General features: G+C 55.5%; 2 protein-coding genes across 2 annotated transcripts; both read right to left on the bottom strand.

The window, feature by feature from the left end:
• Positions 1-427: 427 nt before the first annotated feature.
• LOC309601673 (RING finger protein 122-like) lies at positions 428-7,877 on the bottom strand. The gene is made up of 6 exons (XM_082334840.1): positions 7,802-7,877; positions 2,452-2,608; positions 1,488-1,533; positions 1,206-1,247; positions 787-869; positions 428-695 (listed from the first exon to the last, which is right to left on the bottom strand). The coding sequence occupies exons 1-6, from the start codon at positions 7,824-7,826 to the stop codon at positions 581-583; spliced, it is 468 nt and encodes a 155-aa protein (XP_082190966.1). The 5' UTR covers positions 7,827-7,877; the 3' UTR covers positions 428-580.
• Positions 7,878-10,045: 2,168 nt separating this feature from the next.
• LOC309601805 (dual specificity protein phosphatase 26-like) lies at positions 10,046-12,097 on the bottom strand. The gene is made up of 3 exons (XM_082334938.1): positions 11,892-12,097; positions 11,296-11,504; positions 10,046-10,830 (listed from the first exon to the last, which is right to left on the bottom strand). The coding sequence occupies exons 1-3, from the start codon at positions 12,068-12,070 to the stop codon at positions 10,631-10,633; spliced, it is 588 nt and encodes a 195-aa protein (XP_082191064.1). The 5' UTR covers positions 12,071-12,097; the 3' UTR covers positions 10,046-10,630.
• Positions 12,098-20,643: the final 8,546 nt, after the last annotated feature.

Below are 20,643 nucleotides of genomic sequence, written 5' to 3'. Positions count from 1 at the left end.
TTTCGGGCGCTGCCGGTGACGTTTCCCCGCGGAAGGCGGCGGCTGTGACGCGCGGGGGCGCGGCCGACGCTGTCCCCTCCCCGGGGCGTGGGGGCCTCGGCCTCCCCCGGCTCCCGGCACCGCAACCGGCCCCGCCGGCGCTCGCAGCTCAGGCGGGCTGAGAAATTGTCCGTTTAATCGTGGTTTATACACAAAACCGTACACGCGCCCCCCCCCCCCCCGGAGCCTGAGAGCCCGGGGGGATCAGGTACAAAAATACAAATTAATCTGGGCAGCAAAGGGGGAGGGGGGGGACGCAGCCCCCGCCCGCGCCGGGGGGCTCAGCTTTCCAGCGGCCACCCCAGGCGGCCCCCGCGGAGCGCAACCGGGGCGACGTCAAAAACCGAACGGACCCCCCACCCCCCACCCCCCAAACCAAAGCAACGACCTGCGAGTTAAAAATCCCAACTCGGAAATCCCGAATCCTTCGAGACGAACTGTTGGATCCGCCGGCACGCGCGGGGCCGGGGGACGCCGTGTGCGGGGAGCCGCGGTCCCGCGACGGCCCTGGCAGGATCTGGCCGGCGAGGAGCGGGGCTGCTCACACCAGCTCGTCCAGGAGGGTGCCGATGCCGGCGCGGGGCTGTGCCGGACCCGCCATGGGCTTGTTGCACATGGGGCAAACGCAGCGCACCTCCAGCCACTTCACCAGGCACCTGCGGGGCAGAAAGACGGCGGGATGCAAATCCCCGCCGGGGAAATCCCCGCTCCCCGCAGCCCTCCGCCGGCCGCCGCGGCCGTACTTACTTTCTGTGGAAGGCGTGCTGGCACGGCAGCACCCCCAGCTCCTCCTTCACCTTAAAATCTTCCAGGCAGACGGCACAGGTCTGCTGCGGGAGGCGAGACGGAGGGTGAGGGTGGCTGCGAACACGTGGGACCCAGCGCGACGCCCACGCGTGGCCCCGCTCCCACCAGAAATGCTGTGGCCGGGGGAATCCCACTGCTGCGGCGCCTCTTCCTGGATATTTCCAGCTGGGAGTTCAGCCCGGTTCCCAAAGCGCCCCCAGGGAGGGGGTTTTCCTCCCAATTCCCAGCCACGTGGTGCTGGCACGTCCCCATCCCGGCCTCGCTCTGCCTGTGAGCCGCCTTCGACCCCATGGAGCAGAGGGGATGCGCCCCGGAGCATCGTCCCCGTTACCCCAAAGCCCAGAGGTGGGACCACTCACCCCGTGCACGTTCAGCCTCCGGGCATCGCCCTTCAAAACCACCTGAGGGAGAAAAGGAGGCAGAGGATTTAATACCAGGAGGGATTTTGCCAGGAGCCGCAATGGGAGCTGACCCGAGCCGGGCAAGGGAAGATCGAGCCCGGGCGCAGCGGGCAGTGCGTCCCGTCACACCGCTTTCGAATGCGCCCGGCCGGGATGAGCAGCCCCGGTCCCCGCTGCGTCCACCTCCCGCTCGGCCTCGAATCGCTGTGGGTACGTGCAGGCAACAAGCATCGACTTTACCTCCTTGTACCCGAACCTCTCGCTCTGAGCCTGGTGCCGCAGTTTGCTGCAGAGAGGGAGAAAAAGGCACCGTCAGTTTTACAGCATCCTCAAGGGTCACATCTGAACAGCGCGGCCAAAAATATTTGGGAGGATAATAATAATATTTGGGATAAACAGCTCCGAGGCTGCACTTGTGCCGTCGGAGCAGCGTGGCCAGGACCAGCCCAAGGCCGTGCCCGGGGTAGAGCCGCACTGCGGGGCCCTGTGCCGCCTCCAGCGCCGGCAGGAATCGGCGGCAGGGAGCGATAAGAGCCGGCAGCCGGCAGCCCCGATTGTTTGCCTTAGGAAGTCGTTCGTGGCAGAGGAAACGCTGTATTTCCAGTGCTTGCCCGCCGGCAGCTCCCAGCCCTGCTGTGACCTTGGCCGGGGCAAGGGCGCCGGGGAAAACCGCCTGGCAGAGAAACCCAGCAAGACACGGGGAGAAGGGGACCGCTCACAGCCTTCGCTCGTCCTCCAGCCGAGGCACTGAGACGCGCTTCTGCGGTCCCCAAAATGACCGAGATATGCACGGGACAGCGGCGGAGCAGGGGCATCCCGCAGGGAAGGACTGAGCCACCCGGGCCCTGCAGAAACGCCAGCTGCTGCCTTGGCTTTGGGTTTAAAAATAGCCCTCCCTGAACAGGGAGTGTAACGTAAAGACACATCCTCTCCCGTGCAGCGCCGCTCCTTCCCTGCCCGACACAATGCGTCCCTTCGCGTGGTCCCCTGGAAAACAAGAGCCCCTTCCTGCGTTTCCTGCCCTGCTCCGGCCGCAGGGGACCACGATCGCGCCTGGCTCGAGCACGGCGGGCGGCCGGCCCCGCTCCTCGGGGCAGATCCTCGTGGCGAGCGGCTCCCGCGTTATGGGACAAAACAAGGGGGTGCTGGGAAGGGCAGGGGGTGCCCCGGGGGTGCCAACCCACCGCCACGGCCCCCGGCTCACCTGATGAAGTAGCAGCAGAAGATGAGGCTGAGCACGAAGACAAAGATGCCGGTGCCAAAAATGACCATGTAGATGTTCAGTGGCAGATCCTGGAACGTGATGGGAGGCATCGTGCAGGGTTTACTGGTGTAAATCAGCCCCAGACTGCAGGAGCACCCTTTGGGGGGGAAGAGAAAAGCGTTTAGGATGGAAGAAGGGAAAAAGGAGGTGAAGAAGATGCGCTGTGAGAGCGGAGAGAGCCTGGGCTGACTCCGTCCCCTCTGGAGTTTGCAAAGTGGGCAGAAACCAACGCCAAGACGTCTCGTGGGCTGTGGAGATTGGTGATCTCCCCAGGAAGAGCGGCAGCCCCTAAAGCAGCTCCGTGCGGCACAGGCAGCAGCCACCGCCGCATCTCTACAGTCACGAAACCCTTCTCCAGCAGCACAAACGTACCCCAGGCAGAATCCAGGCATCTGGGAGAAAAGGAGGCCCCATGCTTTCATCTCCAGAGAAATACATGGAGGCTGGAAGGGGATTTAGGGAAGGACAGAGCAAAAAAAGAGCTTGAAAAACAAGAACAGTTGGCGTCTGTCATTGCTCCGTGGGAGCCAGGAAGAGCAAGTGGCTGGTTCGTCCTTGGTGCCGGGAGAGGCGCCGGGGCTGTGCAGGAGCACGTTCAGCACCACAGTGACCGAATCCCCTTTCCGAGCAAAACCGTGGGTGCCCGCACACACCGGCCACACGCGGCTGCCTGGGCCACCACGTCTCGCTGCAAGTCTGACACGACGGGGGAAATGCGGAGAAGGGCGTCACGCAGAGCCGGTGGCGGCGCGGCCACCCCGGGAGGGTCCCCACCTAACCGAGGGGGAACGGCACGGAAATACCAGACCCGCTGCAGCTGCCTCTGCTGGGAGCTGATGCAAAGTCAGGCTCTGGCACTAAATAAGCATCGCTTTTTATGTCTCGAAATCATGCTGACCCCACAAGAGCTGAAGCTTTGATTTCTCATCAGATCTCACTCCGACAGGACTTTAAAGGAGAGCAGCCCCCGAGCCCCTTCCGCTCAGCACCCTCTGTTCCCGCGCTGCGCAATCTCATCAAAAAGCTCCGACACAAACACTTCTGGGTTTAATTACAGCCCACTAAAATCCTCTGCCTGTTTCTCACGAGAGGATGAAATTTGCTCTCCACCATGGAGAGCAGAGATAGGAAGGGAGCGGGCAGCAGAAACGTCTGCAGAAGCGGCAAGATCCCAGGTTTGGTCTGTCTGGTTTCCTCCCCGCTGCGATGGAGAGAGAAGGCAGCAGCGTGTGCTCGAGAGAGGCCCAGGACATCTGCATAGCACGGGGAGCCCGAGCGGGACGGGCAGGCGGCACCCCTGGGGTGAGCTCCTGCCCTGGGACACTCAATTCCCAGCTCCTCCCGGGTATCTGCTTTGAATTTACGTGCCCCATTGATGCAATGGCCAAAGCCACCGTGGCCAGAGAGGCACTCGGCTCTGGGGACCGCGGTTTGCTGCTGAGCAGCGGGAGCAGGCACCAGACGAGAGGCTGGACCATAGGAAATGCGGTTTTCCTGCTACAGAGGGCAGAGCCGCTTGCTGATCTTTGCCTCTTGTAGTCGCCGGAGACAATTCACCAGCCACCTCATCTACAGAGCAAGAAAGGGAGGATTTGTTTTTCAGGTCCTCCTCTCTCAGTCTTCTGCTGTTGAGACCACCAGGTGCAGGAAAAGACAATAGGAAAGGTTTGTTTGGTTTTTTTTTTCCATTTCCCTGCTGGAAATGATTGAGAAATGCTCCAAAAAGAAAGAAAAGTATATCAGCTCTGAAAAAAAAAACACTGAGCAACTACATGAGGTCATGCTGGTGCACGTGGCGGTGGGACACGGGCTGCAGCGCAGCTGTTGATGGACGGAGGAAGCCTCATTCGAAGCTGGCCAAAGAGCGCGGTGGGTTGCGGTAACAATAACGGGTCACAAGTGAAACAATAACGCTTCCTACGTGTATTTCAAACTGAGAGCTATTCCAAGAATCTGCTGAAAAGCACCAGCCGAACAGTGCCACAAGAGCCGTGGTGACAGAAACAGCCCAAACCCGAGTTACAGCTTGAGGGGAGAGGGGCCCGAGGGGCTGCTGCTGGCCACGGCGAGCGCTGGCTCTGCGCGTGCCGCAGCTCACCGCCAGCCGGCGAGGGACGGCCTGGACCTGCTCCATGGGCAGCTCCGTGGCCATCCGTGACGAGACGGCAAAGCCCTTGTCTGGGGATAGCAGGAGAATCAGCTCTGCGGAGAGCAGGGAAAGGCTGGGATGTGCGTCCCAGAGGTTTTCCAGAAGCACCAGGCGGGCTGGGAAGGAGAGCCCTGAGAGAGACAAACCCTGCCAATCCCATGCTGACCTCCCCAGCGCATCCCTCTGTGCTCATCTTAAGGGGCTCAAAACCCAGCGTACGAACTCCTGAACATCACACCCAGACACCGCTCTTCCGCACGGGGCTGTCCCTACAATCCCTGTGTTCTGCCCGGCTGCGCCCCATCCCGCAGGGCGCAGATTGTATTCCCTGACCCCGCACGCTGCTTCCTGAGCACTGCTCCACGTCAGATGCCCAAATTCCCCACAGGTGGCAATAACCGCATGTAAAAGCCACATGGCTGCCGAGAGAGGGGCAGTCAAACCAGCAGCAGCAGCGGGGAAAAAACTGAGGTGGAACAAGAAATGCTGTAACTTGCAGCCCTGTACCGAAGGAAGCAGAAAGGAGCCGGTCTAACATGTCCCTGCCAGCTGCAACACAGCTGGCAAGGCTAATTTTAGACTCACCAGCTTAGCAAGGCTCATTCCTGTTAAATAGACTCTCAAGAATTCACGAGCTCCAGGCTGCGGTGCCAAAAAGCGAGCACGGCTCCGGGGAAGTGCCCTTTCCTGGTCGGGGAGCAGCCATCGGCTCGGCTGAGATGAGAAGGTCCTGCCAGGACAAGCCCTCGAGCAGCGGGTCTCAGCGAGGGAATGCGAAAAGCGAGGTCCTCCCAAGCCTGGCCAGCCCCTTCCCCTCCCGCTCCTCCCCACGAGGGCTCATCGACATGGTGGGCGCTGGCTGAGCGATGGTTTTGATTAGCGCAAACCCCTTCGCCTGACAAAGGCGTCCGTATTTTTAGTTCAAGGGGAACGGATCAAATCTGGTTTTCAACAACGTGAAATGAAGAACTGATGGGCACCAAACCCAAACCGAAATAACCCATTTCACCAGCTCAAGTCTACCAGTTTTGTACCTGAAACCAGAATCCCTGCAGGTAGAGTGCTAGAACAATTATTTAGTTGAAAAATGAGAAGAGAGGCGTCAGTAGGCATCTGTGAAAGTACCTACAGACACGCACTGGCTTTCTGGGCCCTTCTCTTTACAAGAAGGGTGCTCAGAAAGGCGTTTCATCTTGCCAGCAAAGTGTTTTTTCATGCAAACTGCAAAACCTCCCCTTTGTAAGCAGAAGCAGCAAGGGTACGGTGTGACCCGTCGGGGCTGTGGGTTTCACCTCCTCCGACCCACACGGCTCCCTGGCGGACTTAAGCGCTGAGCTGGCCTAAATACCCCTGCCGCAAGCTGCGGTGAGGACACGCGGTGCCTCCGCTTGAGTTGGTTAACGGGGTGACCCCAGCCCTGCTCCCCACCCCCCCCAAAACCAACAGCGTGACTTAACCATCACAACCCACTGAACAGCCTGGCCAACACCTCTGCAAACACAGACCCTCGTGCTCCAGCGATGCCGCGTGGTTTGGCCTCCGGACACAACAGTTTGCAGTATTTCAAGTCAGGACGGACCCAAGTTTCTGCCCATACTGCGCAGGCACGGGGTTTTTGCTGAGCGGAGCTTCTCCCTCACCCCAATTCTTGTTCAATAAAACAAATGGAAAACTCAGCAGGTCATTAAATAAAACCATTCTTTCTACTCCCACACAAAAGCTGTGGGCTTTGCATCAGAAAATTGAATGCAGCTTCCATATAATTTTTGCTGTGATGCTGGAATAGGCTTCCTGCAAAAGTTGCCCCTAAGCCAAGCAGTTCTCCACAGGGGAAAACCAGCTCCCCTCCAAATAAAGTTACCTGGCTCGTGCCCGGTGACTGCAAAGTCCCCTGAGCTACAGCTGAGCAACAGGAGGAAAAACGGTGATGCAGAAGAGGAGCTGAAATGCCACGGCGGCACAGTATACGCTGTCTGTTAAGATATCTTGAATATACCTACTTAGGTTGAAAATGTGATTTCTTTACTGGCTCGCGGACTTATTTACACCAATGGCCCCGATTCTGCACAGGTCCTTAGCAGCGCACAGAGAAGCAATTTTGCTGGACTATGCTGATTTCAGTATTTGCGAGCTCAGGGCTTAAAGCCAAAAGGTACAAGCCAGATGCCCGCAGCCGGTCTCCTAAACCCACGCCTTGGCCTTTGAACAAGGGTGGGCTCTGTTCGCGGTGTTTCCCAAAGCCCGTGCCTTGGGAAGCCGAGGAGAGCTGTGGCTGCTCAGCGCCTCTAAAAGCAAAGCCTCTCTTATTTAGGATGTTTCTTTAACATAGCCAAGTTTGCATTTTCTGCTGTGGAGCGTTTCCATGTACCTTGTTTAATGGAAACCCATGCACTCACCACATGTCCAGGGCTAACCGCCTGCAGGACCGGTGGTTTCTTATCCCCCAAGTTGCACGGGCACACACAAGGTACGCGTTACAGGAGAGGAAGCCACTGGTTGCGTTATATTTAGCTTCAAAGGCTGTAACCCTTTCATAAATTAAAATAACCCAGCCTTTGTTGCTCAGGCAGGGCTTTGATGGTGGAATTCCCAGCGCAGCTTCTCAACTACTTAGTCATGAAAATAAACCACTTCTCAGTTAAATCAAAACCCCCTCACATGTGCAAACTCAGTTCCACGTCCCTGAGAATTTCTTACAGCGAACACGAGAGCGAGGAGCCAGGGCCTTGTCTGGGGCCCTTGAAAAATAAGTTTATTCCACTTCTGCGGACACAAAAAAGAGGGCTTTTTTTCGTCGCAACCAGCACACGAAGCGAAAGCACGGCAAACTCATTTAGTAACTGGCTTTATTCCTGGGAGCTGAGCCGGACTCGCTGCTCTGGAAGTAAAACTGCTTCCCCGGCTCATCCCCGCCCCGCACAGCCCCAGGGCGGCGGGAGCGGGGCTCCCGGCGCCGGGCAGCCGGGGGCCGCGGGACCCCGCAGGGCCCCGCTCCGGGGGCGGGAGGCGAGGGAAGGGCGCGGCGGCACGAAACCGTCCCGGAGCCGCCCCGAGGGGCTGGGGAAGGGGGGGATGCCCGCTCCCCCCACACTCACGCCCCGCAGCCCCCCCCCCCCCCCCCCGGTCGCCCCCCGCTCTCACCGTGGCACCACTGGAACGGGGGCATCCGGCAGCCGCTCCGCGGGGCCGGGGCGGCTCCGCCGTGCGCGGTGCCGGGCCATGGCCGGCGGCGGGGCTGGGCTGGGCCGGGCCGGGAGCGGCCCTGCCCGCAAACCCCGCCCCGGCAGCCCCGGCCCCGCCAGCCGGAGCCCTCCCCGCGGCGGGCGCAGCGCCGAGCACCCCGGCGGGCCCCGGAGCTCCGGGCACGGCTTCCCCGGGCCGTGAGCGGCGAGGAACCCCGGGCTCCGGCTGCTCCCGTGATGTACGTCCCTAGCAGGCACATCTTCCTCATCCTCGTTCCTGCCACGCACATCCCGTGGTACCTGCACCCACGAGGTGCCTTTCTGCCGCGCGCCTTCCCACGGAACGCGGACAGGCAAGGGGCTCTGCTGAAATACGGCCCCATCGTCCAGCAGAAATGCTCTGCACATGACCCAGGTTCGGATTACCTGCCTCACACGCCACCCGGCTGGAGCCCGCCCGTCCTTGCGTACGCACCAGCCCTTTGGGGGGACTTCCCGGAGCGCGCCGAGCTCCTGGTGGCTCTCAGTCTTGCGCAGGGGATGGTTTTGGACACAGTCAGCAGCTCCGTCCAAACTGTGGATCCTGCAGGTGACTGGTGACCACGAGGGCAGCGGGACTGGCAGCCTGGGGCTGTGAAATGGTTCCGTGTGCCCCCACGTGCCCCGTGTCAGGGATGGCAGTATCGTGGGCTCCACGTATCCTCCTCCACCAATAGCTCCAGAGATCAGGGAGGTTTCTGCGGCCAGTTTCTGACAGCCCTCCTGAAATCAGGGTACTTTCCCATGCTATAATTTGACCTCCCAACACAGGTGCCCAGCTGCTGCAAACACACAGTGAGGTACAGCAAACCACGGGCTCTGTCAGTGGTTTTGCTCTCTGGATTAGTTTGCTGATCCTCCAAACACAATCTCCCCTCGTGCTCAGAGCCTCCCTGATCCCAGCTTTGTCAAACAACAGCCACGCTCTGCATTCGGGAGCCGATCAGCAGCAGGCTGCACAAAGGGAGCTTCGCGGCAGCAAGGAGCACAAAGCAGAATTGCAAAATCAGACAAGAGGCATTTTACACCCCGCCAGGACCTTGCCAAGCTGCAATTCCCCCCGCCGAAGCTTCTGGCATGTCCAACAGTCCCAGCAGCACCCAGCGCCGCCACAGAACGCGACCAGCCCCTGCTCATTGCCCAACGCCAGTTCCTCCTTGCCTCAGTGTCTGCAGCCCTTGCTCGGGGTGACCTCGGCCGTGCTGCCAGCAGTCGCTCTGTTCTCTCTGCCAGCGATTTCTGGGATGGTGCCATGCCCTGAGCACCCCGGGGCACTTCAGGGGCCTGAAAGAGCAGAGCCCCCAGCCCAGGAGCTGGGCAACACACACACAGGACACCCCAGCTGCCGCAAACTAAAGTTTGCTCTCCCTATTGTGCTCGAGCTAAAGGCAGGCCCTCCCCGGAGCAGGGTTGCTTGGGGCCACCCGTTAGCAGTGATGGGGTGCTACAGCATGGGCCTCGGCGTGCCCCAAGCCCGGCGGCTCACCCTTTGGGCTCCTCTCGCTACGTGTTTACACGATCTCAGCACAACACATAGCCGGCAGCCGAGCGGTGCTGCCTGTGTTCTCAGGAAGCGGAGGAAGAATGGGGCTATAATAAGAGCGAGTGGACAATGAGTGCTGGCAGTGTGCAGGGGCAGCCCAGCACCCGTGGGGCCACCCAGCACCCATGTGGCCGGTGCCACCACGGACACTTGCTTCTGTCCCTGGCCACCCTCCTGGGGTTCGGCTCGCCCAGCCCCTCCGCAAGCAGCAAAGGTGTTTGTCGCAGGCGCCAGCGGACAGCCGGCCCTTCTGCAAGCCTGGGTGGATAGCTTGGTGCCTGCCTGCCTGCCTCTGGGAGACCGACATCGCCACATCGCCACCTCGTGATGGATGGCGACCCTGGTGACCATCAGCCCGGCTCTGCTTTCCACCAGGAGCCCCCCTTTCTGTCCCCACTGCTGGGAAAAAAAGAGCGGGGAGGCCCAGCATAGGCACTGGCCACCAGTGCAGTCTGACAGGTTCAGCCCCTGGACCGAGGATCTGGGAGGACTCGGGTCCATCTCAACCCAGAGCAGTCAGGGTGATGCTCTCCCACTGCCTCCTGTGATGGATCCCAGCCTGAACACATAAAGTCTATCCCAAAGCACACAAGGGATGGCCAAACTTTTTCCTTAGCACTGTCTTTATTTGTACAGGTTAACACTAGGCATGTGTTAGGTTATTTGTACAGGTTAACACTAGGCAAAGACTACGACAAAAGGCCTGTTTGCCTGAGCCCACACACCAGACCTAATTCACATTGCTACACAGACCAAAAACGAATGGGAAACAAGACAAGGAACACACAGAGCTTCAGTCTCCTGGGAGGGAGGGACAGGACTGGCTTGGCAAACACATCTGCCACGTGGGAGAATGAAGCCTTGAAAGCTTCCTGGAGCCAAGAGGGATAGAGTAACCTGAAACGTGGGGCTGAGTCCCTCCGGAGGCATCTTGGAGCGAGCGGGCTGGGAAGGAGGCTATGCGTTAGGCCTACCTAGGTGGCAAGATTGCAGGTTGAGGGCCTATGCTTTACCACTAGGAATAGCTCGCATGTCTGGGGACCCCCTTAGCTGAGGGGGAGGCCCTGGGGCCAGTTGCATGTAACCCATTAGCTGCCAAGCGTCCGCACTGTGAGGGAAGCCCTATCTCTGCCACTCAGCGGGCATCGGGGTCAGGTGAGCACCGCACACACAACGCTCCCACCGCACAACCCCTCTCGTCCTCCTTCACGCACTCCTCTTCAGCCTCAGGGCATTGTCCAGGGCGACCAGCTGGCGCAAGAAACCCCGGTTGGGGATGATACCGCGGTGGTCCTTGACCGTCTTTATGGCTTCTACAAGGGGCATGTGGTGACGGATCATGAGGTAGGCGAGGACCAAGGTGGCCGACCTGCTCACCCCGACAGCACAGTGCACAAGGATCCTTCCTGGGGGTGAAACACAGGGGCTGTGTCACAGCAGACCAAATATCCCAATTAACAAAATACTTGAGGACCCAACTGTTTGCCACGGTGCATCCTGGAGCTGTGGCTCAGGTGTGCAGCCTCTGGGGTGAGATGTAGGGCCCCAGTTACAGTGTGACTGCGATGCACTGAGGTCCCCCTCTTGGCAAAAGGGATCAGTGTATCGTGATCTCCCAAAACAGACTGAACAGGACCAGCCACAGCTCAGGACACAGGCTGGGGCTGTGACCTGGAGGGCCAGTGCTCTCATCTAGCCTGTTCCCTCTTTGGAGGAGGTGATCCAGTGCGGGAGACACCATCCCAGGCTGGAAATACCTCTCTTTTCTAGGATGCTTAGCATTAGGATGTCAGTCTAGCTTCTCACCTGCCCAGGGGAGTTTCTTCCCATCCCTGCTCCCCACTTCTCTCCCAGAAATCTTTACCACTGACCTTCATTCAGCGCTTGGTGGATGAAGTCAGCTGCAGGATAAAAGTAGGGGCTCATGTCGAAGGAAGGTGAGTCATGGGCCTCGATGCCCAGGTAGCGGATGCCCGTGCCCTCGTAGTACTCAGCACCCCCCCTCCACTTGCTGTGCGAGGCGTTGAGGATGTGGGTGATGCGCAGGTGAGCCAGCTCGCGCCGGTTGGCCGCTATATCTCTGCAGAGAACAAGAGACAGTGCAGAGATGCATAAGTTTAGACTAGTTAAAAGTGACCAAGGACAGGGTAAGGGCTGTCCTGGACAAACATTTATGTCTGAGAAAGCTGGATGCAAAGGAAAAATGCCAGACTCTTAAGATTCTTGAATTTTAAGTCAATCTTGCAGTCCCTGACCCCATGGACGCTCCACCCCACCACAGCAGTGCTCTGAACTCTCTCCACAGCCATGCTTATGTCCTTCTTCCTCCTCCTTTGCCCCAATGCACCACACCCATTGTGTCCTCCTCTCCCTCACATTTCCCAACCTCCCCCTCCCAGATTTCCCCATTTCACAAAAATAGCCCTGACACCCCCCCCCCCAGTTCTTGTCCCCTTCTGATACATACTGATCGCCCAGGTAGAGTCCTGGCCAGACCTCATCAGCATGATTACAGGCTGTCTTTCCCGTGTACAGCAACCTTTCAAGCTCGAAGACGCTGAGGATGGGGTGGCTGTTGCGCTCGTCCCGTGAGCCCCGGCTCGGTGACCTGGTGCCATTCCTGGAGAACCTGGACAGGAAAGCCATTGGAGCTGCCGAGACCCACAAGGCATACCTGTGGGTTCGTGAAGGCCGGAGAGTGGCCTGGAGGTCACTTCTGCTGCTGGTGCCACCCACGGTCCTGTCATGGAAGCAGTGGAGATGCCATTAGAAGAACTGGGGACCTCTCACTCCATCCCTTTTGCAGAAATACTGGCCCAAAGCAGCCAATTCTCACCTTCCTGATGAGAGGGCTGTGTCAAGTCAGCTACCCAGTGGTTCCCAGCGTGAGACAGAGTATCACCTACGCTCCCTTCCAAGAAGCAATACTGCTGGGGAGAAGTTTATGATGCCAAGGCTGGTAAGGGAAGCCAGAGAGGCAGCCAGATTGCTGAGTCTCCACAGGCTGAGGTTTTGCTCCAGCCCCACGACTTTGGGTTGAGGCCACATTGGCAAGAGATGTTCTACACAGGACCACCTTCCTTCTGAGCTGGCTCTGGGGCTTTGCCTGCCAGCGGGACAATGCCAGCTCGAGAACTGATGCTGCCAACCTGTGATCAGAAGCAATGAAAGGCGGCCAGGTCTGGGCAAGCCACCAGGATTGGGGAGGAAAAACCCCCAAACAGGTGGAGGATTCCATATGGCACCACACAGAGCCTGGCCAGGACCCAGACTCCTACAGAGCAGGCACAAAAGCCTTTGGGAAGGGAGAGGCAGGATTAACCCCTCCAAGTACAGCAGTCCTGCAGCTGCATTTGAACATCTAGGACTGGTTTGGGGTGGGAAGAGTTAATTTCAGGGGATGAGAAAGCTCATTTTTACAGAGCAGATCCTCTAGGACACAACTCTGCTCTCAAACCTTTAGATCATGCCGATACTTGTCACACATCTGCAAGAAACCTCCCTGGACAGCCTTACCCACGCGGAGCAGTTACCAGTCCCTGCAGCCAGATGTTCGTCAGAGCTGCCTTTTTTTGCTCGTTTGCTGCTGCCCCACTGACAGACCCCCTCCCCCCCCATGAGAATACAATTCTCTCTCCCACCATCACGCTGCTGCCCTGAGCTGCCCTGGAAGGTGCCCAAAGAGCGTCCCATCACAGTTCCCCCAGCAGCAGCTCAGCACTGGCCAGTTGTCTCTGGGACCTGGGGGAGGAAACGCAGCGACCTTGGGCTGGCCAGGCTGGATCAGAGCACGTCTGTCTGCTTTGACATTTTGCCTAAGGCACCAGCCAGCAGCCAACGGTGCAGAAGGAAGAAGCCTCCAGCCATTTCTTGGCAATGTGCAGAGGAGGAAAACATTGCAAGGGCAGAGGGGAGCTCAGAGGGAGTCCAGAGAGACTCATGGATGTCTCCTTCCCCACTCCCTGTTCCAGGGTGGCAGTTCAGACGCTGCCTGGCATCCTGGGGTGCTGCACAGGAGAGGTCAGCCCTGCCCGCACTGCTCATCCCTGGCACCGAGCACACCACACTCCCCCAGCATGGGGTATGGGCCAGATCTCACCCTGACACATCTCCCCTGCCCTGATGAATTCTGGACTCCTTCATGCTGGGAATTCAGACTTGGCAAACCCCACCTGGAAAAGGCATTCGGCATGGCCGTGTGCCGGGGCCCTTAAACCTTGTGTGACCTTGGCTGCAGCACAGCCATATGCCACCAGCCCCGGGCAGCATTAAGAAACAAACAGCAGAAGGGTCTGAAAAAAAGCAACTAAATCATCAGTATAAGGCTGTAACTAGCCAAATAGCAGACCCTCTTATTGCTACAGCTGGCTGGAAAACTAGCAATCCACACCTATCCTGGGATGTAGCTCTAGAAACCTCAGGCCCAAAGCTGGCTTCCAACATCCCACCCCCAACACACCACCATGCCAGCCCCCCGAAAGTGCTGCTGGGGGAGAGAAACTGCCCCACATCCAAGACCTCAGAACAGAACCCAAAGCACTCCTGGCACCCCAAACCCTCACAGGCATCGGCTGTACCCCCCCCTTTTGGCAGCCAAGCCTGGGGGCTCGGACCCTGCTCCCCCGAGCACGCTCATGGCTGCCTCTGGAGCCCCTTTGCCAGTTGTGCCATGCTCGGAGGGAGGGGAGAAACAGCCAGAGCCTGCCTAGACACACAGCGAGCTCTGAAGAGGCATCGCTGAACGAGCGCAGGCTGCTTAGCCCCGCACACTCCGCAGAGACAGACAGACAGACACACAGGAAGAAGGAGACGCCCACCCCGTTACTCTACCTTTGCGAGGGCTGTGATTTCTCGGCTCAAAGTGAGTGTTGTAGTCAGATCCAGTCGGCCATGTCTTCCTGCTGCTGCCGCTGCTGCTGTAGAAAGGCTGATGTATGAACATCTATTTTAAGCCATGACATGTCCAGAGGCAGGTTTGTTTATATCATGCTGTGCATGGATGGATAAGGGAGGAATGAGGGAGCCGGACACAGAAATCGCATACAAGCATGCACAGACATACACATAAGTGCCCGTTACTACGCAGACAAAAACAACAGCAACAATAACATATCAAAATTCTCCTGCCAGCTTTTCTCTCCCTCCTCCTCCAGCAAACCAAAAGCCACAGGCACGCAGAGAAGGAGAGAAGAAAAAGCCGATAAAGTGGTGCTGATGACATGATTACCCATATCATAAATCTGCAGCCGTCTCTAGAGGATGCTTCTTCATAGTTTTTTTTTTACAGTTGACCTTGTCCTTCCCCCGCACCCCCTCCAGGGTCTCTTTGGCAGAGCCAGGGCTTGGTGACATTTTCTTCATTTGCTAAGAAAATAAGCCTGGGAGGGGCATGTATGTGTTGATATGACAGACTATTTACAAATTCATGTCAAAGTCAGGGAATACTTTTTTCTGGGGGAAAAAAAAAGAAAAAAAGAGGAAACTCAAAAGATTGAAGCTATTTGTTTTGACATTTTCTAAATGACACCATTCATTTCAGAAGTGCTGCAATATTTCAGTTAAACATTTTCCAGGCAGAATATTCTCCTCTTCCCTTTGAAGTGCTGGCTTTCAATTTAAAAGTTTGACTCAAATCAGAAAGTAGGAGTGTGGTGGGAAAAACAACCTGAGAAAGAATCGAAACATGCTGTTCCAGGCCAAACAACATATCCTAAGAAGATTTATGGCATTCCCTCTCCCACTCCTATTTGATTAAAAACCAGGAAAATTTCCTGTTTGGTTTTCAGCTGAACTTGTGGTTATCCCAGGATGCAACCTCAGAAGCTTCAAGGATGAACTCAGCATCACCAGATACCCATCCTGTCCCACCTGCACCGCAGTATGTACGGGCAACAAGGTTTAGCTGGGCTTTTTCAACATCCATCACGGACTGCACAGGTCCCAGGAGTGCAGCCTCAAAACAGCACACATGTTTCAGTATATCACAGGCCTGTTTTTTTCCCTGCATCGTGCATAGCTAAATGACAGGGTTGTCAGGAGCTGTCCTGGAGGTTAACAGCATACATGGGTTCAAAAAGACTCTGGACACACCTGAATTTCAGATCTCTCAGCCTTCCCCATGAAGTTCTGGATACAGCTTCAGCCTTGGAAGTTGATAACACCCTAGAAGCTGGAGGATATGCTCAGGAAGGCATTTGGGATATGCCCTGATCTTAACTGCTTTCCCCAAGCAGTAACTGCTGGCCGCTGTAGGAGCTGGGTACCAGGGGTGATGGACTTTGTCTGCTCCAGTTCCTTTGCACCTGCAGAAATATTTACCCGGTGCCAACAAGTCCCAGGAGAGACCCACATGCAAGACTAACAAAGCCCTCAGAGCTGCAGATCCAAGGGGTCCCCATAAGCCCTCCTGACAGCTACACTCCCCTGATCTTCAGGGAACACAGGCTCCAGCTCCATCCATCCCAAATGCTCCTTATCAAACAGCTCCGCTGTGCGAAGACGCCCAGGGTGACTGTGCCCAGCCCTGACTGGCTCCATGTCCATCAGCCACGCTGGGGCAGCAGATGTGACATGTCAGGTAGCTACATTGCCACCAGCTGCAGGCACAGAGAGGCAGAGCTACCAGGTACAGCCCTGCGGGCTGGCCAGGAGCAGCCTCCGCCGCTCCTGGCATGGCCTCCAAAAGCTCCTGCCCTCAAGAAATGCTGCCTTGCTGCCAGCTGCCTCTGCTCCCAGGCAACAGGCAGCGAGGAGCGGTTGCTGGTCCCACCCTTTGGTTCCTGTGCAACACATGAGAAGAACCCAGAGACCTGATTTATCCCCTTCCCTCCATGGTTTGCTCCAACTCCTCCATGCCCAGACTCCCAGAGGCGCAGAGGCAACAGCAAGGGACGGACCCCAGGAGGTCCTGGGCGAGGGCTGGCTTCGCTGTCCTCACTGAGCTAACAGTATTTCACTGCTCTCTGATGCTGCCAGCTTGGGAAAAGCCTGTCCTGTACCCTGAACAAGGGGTTTGATGCCACTTACCTGCAGAAAGGTTGAGCTTTTCACTTCTGCCTGGCAGCGCTCCTCCAAAAAACAAGGGTTAAGTGACCTAAAAAGAAATTTGTACTTTCACAGCTCTGTGAGACACCTTTAACGTGGACAAGCAGAGCCCCTCTCCCTCCCCTGCACCCTGCAATTACATTCCCAGTAGTCTGTAAAATGTGCTTCTAAACAGAAGCGCCTGCAACCCCCATCACAAAAGGTTAAATCTGAATTTAAAAACACTACATGAAATAAAATTAGGTGGATAAATGTTTTGGCAGAGCATTGCCTGCAGGGAACTTACTGGTCATTTAAACAGAGGATTAGTAGTTGTTATGTTTTTATTCCAATAATAATACTGGAATTGCTTTGTAAAGCAGCCAGAAGTCCCCAACAAAGCCAGTGACTGCTTCTTAGATAATGAAATCTCAGATGCTTTGAAATGCCTGGGCAGCTGCATCAAGGAAAAGTGTCAGCAATCTATCTTTTTATAAGGGAAGTTTCTTAGACACAAACCAGACCTCTTTGCCTCACTGCTTCTCCTTGTTTTCCATAAACATCAGTGATGTAGCAGAGACCAAGTTGCTCCTTGCACCCTGGTAGGATTTATCAGCTCAGTACATTGCTTCTGAAGCTCCTGTCCTGGAAGACGAGAGGCCACTCAGAGCACTGGAACTGGTCTGCAGGCTCGGTGGGGGAACAAACACCCGTTTGGGGTTTGTTGTGATGTTCACATGTATCTTGCTCAGTTTCCCCACCTCCTTCTAATCACCCCCAGGTCAGAGTCCTGTCTCTCACCTGTTTTACCCTGAAGGGCTCTGAGAAGCAAAAACCACTCTGAGAACAAATCACCGAGGCACAGGGAGAGAATTTAAAAGACAAACCCCAAAACTCCCTCTCCTCCTGGCAGCGATTCTCTCAAAGCTGTTCCCCCTGGGAAGCATCCCGCTGCAGGACAGGACACAAAGGTGTCCTGCAACCTCACTTCCCTGTGAGCTTTATCACCCCACGATGCCTGAGCCCACTGAGAAGGACCATCTGGTTAAAGATAACGTGGGAGCACAGCTACGGACACACAGAGAGGGAAGGTCTGGCTTCCCCCAGTCATGGGCACCACCGCAGAGAGTAGCTATAGGGCCAGGTAGTTTAAGGATAGCACTGGCAGAGATCTCCTATGTCCCCTGACTGACAGACTTGCCTGCTGTGGGGGTGTTGCTGTTACAACGGGGGGGATGCTGGCACAGGCAGCTATGATATCCCTATATCTCAGTTATTGTCAAAAACTGCTGTGCACAGCAGGCCTGCGGCAGCGAGGATGGAGCAGCTGTTTTCAGCACAATTAGGGACGGAATCGACTCCCAGCAGAATAAGTGGGGCACCCGCTGCTCCCAGCTCTCCCCCCTTCTCCTATGCTGAGCTTGGAGCAGGGAGGAATCGGGGTTGGAGTCTGCAAAACCCACAAGTGAGCTAAGATAAAGGGCTGCTTGGAAAAGTTCACAGATCCAACCACTGGAGGCTGCTCTGGTTATACATAAATCACCACTGTGCACATTGTCAGACATGGAAAACTCAACACAAGGAAATAAAGGGCAGGGGTCAGAGAGTTTCAGAGCTGCTGTTTCCTGGCTTTATACTGCCCATGCATGCAAATTCACCGTGGTCTTCACAGCTCTATTTTAAAGATCAGAGATCAATCACTTCACACAACTAAATGCTGCATGTCCAAAAGCCACCTGGAAGGCACAGGAGCCAGACTTTATTAGACTCAATCATAAACAGAAAGAATACATGCATTTCATCCAGCATGTGCTATTTGATAGACCCACTGCAGAAGAGGGTGGCAGACGGAGGGAGTGCAGAGGGCACAGATAGCTGTAGCATAACAAGATAAAATTAAACCTACTGTAAGTTAACAATCAGAGCAAGAAGGTGGCATTGCTGAAAAGGGTAGTGCAGGATGACAGAGCAGCATTACAGCCACATACCGAAAGGGGTTTGAACAAATGGGATTTACCTGGCACTGAAACTGCCCAGGAGGAATTGCGTGCTCAGCTGAGGGGGCAATAACTACCAGCTGGGGGAGGTAAATCCACCACTCGCACTGTGGCACAGGCTCTTCTCTAACCGCACCACGGATGAAGCACTGTAAAGGTGGGGTCCAGAATATTTCACAGAAAATTTGTCTGAAAAGGCTAAGGTCATGTGGCTAGTCAACCCAAGGTAGGATTAACTCTCTATCAAAGTAATGAAGTGCAAAGAGTAACCTTCTCTCTCTACTTGCCTACATTTAGGTCAGGGATAGAGATCTCTTTTGGGGCTCCATACATGGTCTAGCAGTCTGGAAGGAAATGGCAAAGCTTAAGGTGACCACACTCTCGGGGCCTCTCCCCAGTCCAGCCCACCCTCCCCAGCCTCCTCACCCCCAGCACCTCCGGGACAGAAGTTGTGTGCTGTTAAATCCTCTCCCAGCCCCCAAATACCTATCTGCTTGCCTGTAAGAAACGTGATCGAAGGTAATAAACCCTTGGAAGAGAGGATGTGCAAGTAACACAACCCCTTTGTGCCCATTCCAGTAGCGTCAGCCAGAAAGTTAAAGCCTCGTCACTTGACTGTATTGATTCTCTGCTGGAGGGGGCCACTTGAGCTCTGGCAATGCTGAGATATTTTCCATTAAAAGAAAGAAAAAGGAAAAAAAAAAGGAGGAGGAAATAACAGGCACCAGACTCATTGTCCGACAGCTGTAAAACCTGCAGAGCTTCAATTTGTGAGGAAGCAGTCCTTGTCCAGAGGGAGAAAGACAGCTGCTTGCTTTGTTGCAAACTTGCAGTGTTTATGATTACTTAGCGGGGAGACTCTGAATTGCTCGTGGACGCATTTTGCCTGTCATCCACTGTCTTGTTAATGTCAGAAGCAGCCTGGGATAGATTTGAGTTGCTACAGCGCAAGGAGGAAAAAATAAAATAAAATAAAATAAAAAAACAGCTGAAAAAACAATAAGTTGCTGGCAAAATATGCTGTGAAATCCTGATGCTTTCTGTCTAACTGTTCACTTCAGCTTGTCACATCTTGTTAGCAAAGCAGACTGGGGCACAGTCCAAACCTTCTTGAAGCTGGTGGGAGGTTTGCTGTTGACCTGATACTCATTGTGTTTCAATGCTTGGAAAGACGTCAAATGGAAGAGAACTACCCACCCTCCCCCGGAAGGGAGCACAGCTGAGACATTCATGATCCCCATTAGCAAGGAGTCTGAGCTACCTTTTAAAGGCTAAGATGAAGGTCACATCTATCTTGCATAGCAAAACGATCTTCAAAACAGCCAATCAACACTAAAAACCAGTACCTCAAAGGCAGAGGGTTGGGAGCATGCTGTAGGCCCGTTTGGATGGCTCTGCTCTGTAACTAACCACCGCATCTGCACAGGGCGGCTCAAACCCACGCGTGCAAAGCCGCATGCTCCCAGAGCTGAGTGCTGATCGGTCTGCGCGACACCTCTGACTCTAGAAGCTCAAATTTTACTCTTGCAAATCCAAAATCCTTAGGGAAATCTGCTTTGGAGAAAAAAGGAATTATATCTGCGTCAGGGTGGAAATTGGGGCCAGGTCCCTAGCAAATTCACACTGACTTCAGGGAGGCTGGGACCTCTCTGTGATTATTTCTCTTCTTGAGTGTTCTTCGACCAAGAACTAATCATTATGAACATGGACACACTGCAGCAGTGTCTTTTTGAGGCCTGTGGCTGCTGTTAACACAATGCATTTCTACTCACTGTGTCTATGGTACTAAGAACCCTAGCAGCCCAGCTATAATTTCTAAAGCAGCAAGAACAGCTTAGGAGCTCAAATATAAAGTCAGTGAGAGTTGGGTGCCTAATTCCTTTCAATCTTCTTTCTAATTCCTAGCCTTAGGGCTTTGAGGAAGTGGCTGGTTTGATTTGATGAAGAAAAAAGCTGCTCCATTAGCAGGTCTGATGTTTGAGAGGCTTCTTTCAGCCTGTGATGAATCCCAGCGCTCTCCATCAGGCCACACTTGCTGCTAGATCCTATTTTCCCTTCAGTGACATTATGTCTTAAACAGGCTTTCACTGTAATAACATTTGCAGTAATGAAATCACCCGGCTGTACGGTCTTCTTTTAACAGCAAAAATATCTGAGTTGGCTACAAAGGGAGATTTAAACGTCACAGAGAATGTGCTG

The sequence above is a fragment of the Platalea leucorodia genome, assembly GCF_965183815.1.
Source record: "Platalea leucorodia genome assembly, chromosome: W".
NCBI classification, from domain to species: Eukaryota; Metazoa; Chordata; class Aves; order Pelecaniformes; family Threskiornithidae; genus Platalea; species Platalea leucorodia.
The sequence above is the reverse complement of the archived record's forward strand: the minus strand, read 5'-3'. Positions and strand labels throughout refer to the sequence as shown.

Excerpts from the sequence above, each read along its gene's own strand:
- LOC309601805 (XM_082334938.1), bottom strand. The coding sequence starts at position 12,070 with ATGGCTTTCCTGTCCAGGTTCTCCAGGAATGGCACCAGGTCACCGAGC. Across the intron at positions 11,505-11,891 it reads GGACTCTACCTGGGCGATCA|AGATATAGCGGCCAACCGGC; the intron begins GTATGTATCAGA and ends TGTTCTCTGCAG. Across the intron at positions 10,831-11,295 it reads CCACCAAGCGCTGAATGAAG|GAAGGATCCTTGTGCACTGT; the intron begins GTCAGTGGTAAA and ends TTTCACCCCCAG.
- LOC309601673 (XM_082334840.1), bottom strand. The coding sequence starts at position 7,826 with ATGCCCCCGTTCCAGTGGTGCCACG. Across the intron at positions 870-1,205 it reads GGAGGCTGAACGTGCACGGG|CAGACCTGTGCCGTCTGCCT; the intron begins GTGAGTGGTCCC and ends CGCCTCCCGCAG. Across the intron at positions 696-786 it reads CAGCACGCCTTCCACAGAAA|GTGCCTGGTGAAGTGGCTGG; the intron begins GTAAGTACGGCC and ends TCTGCCCCGCAG.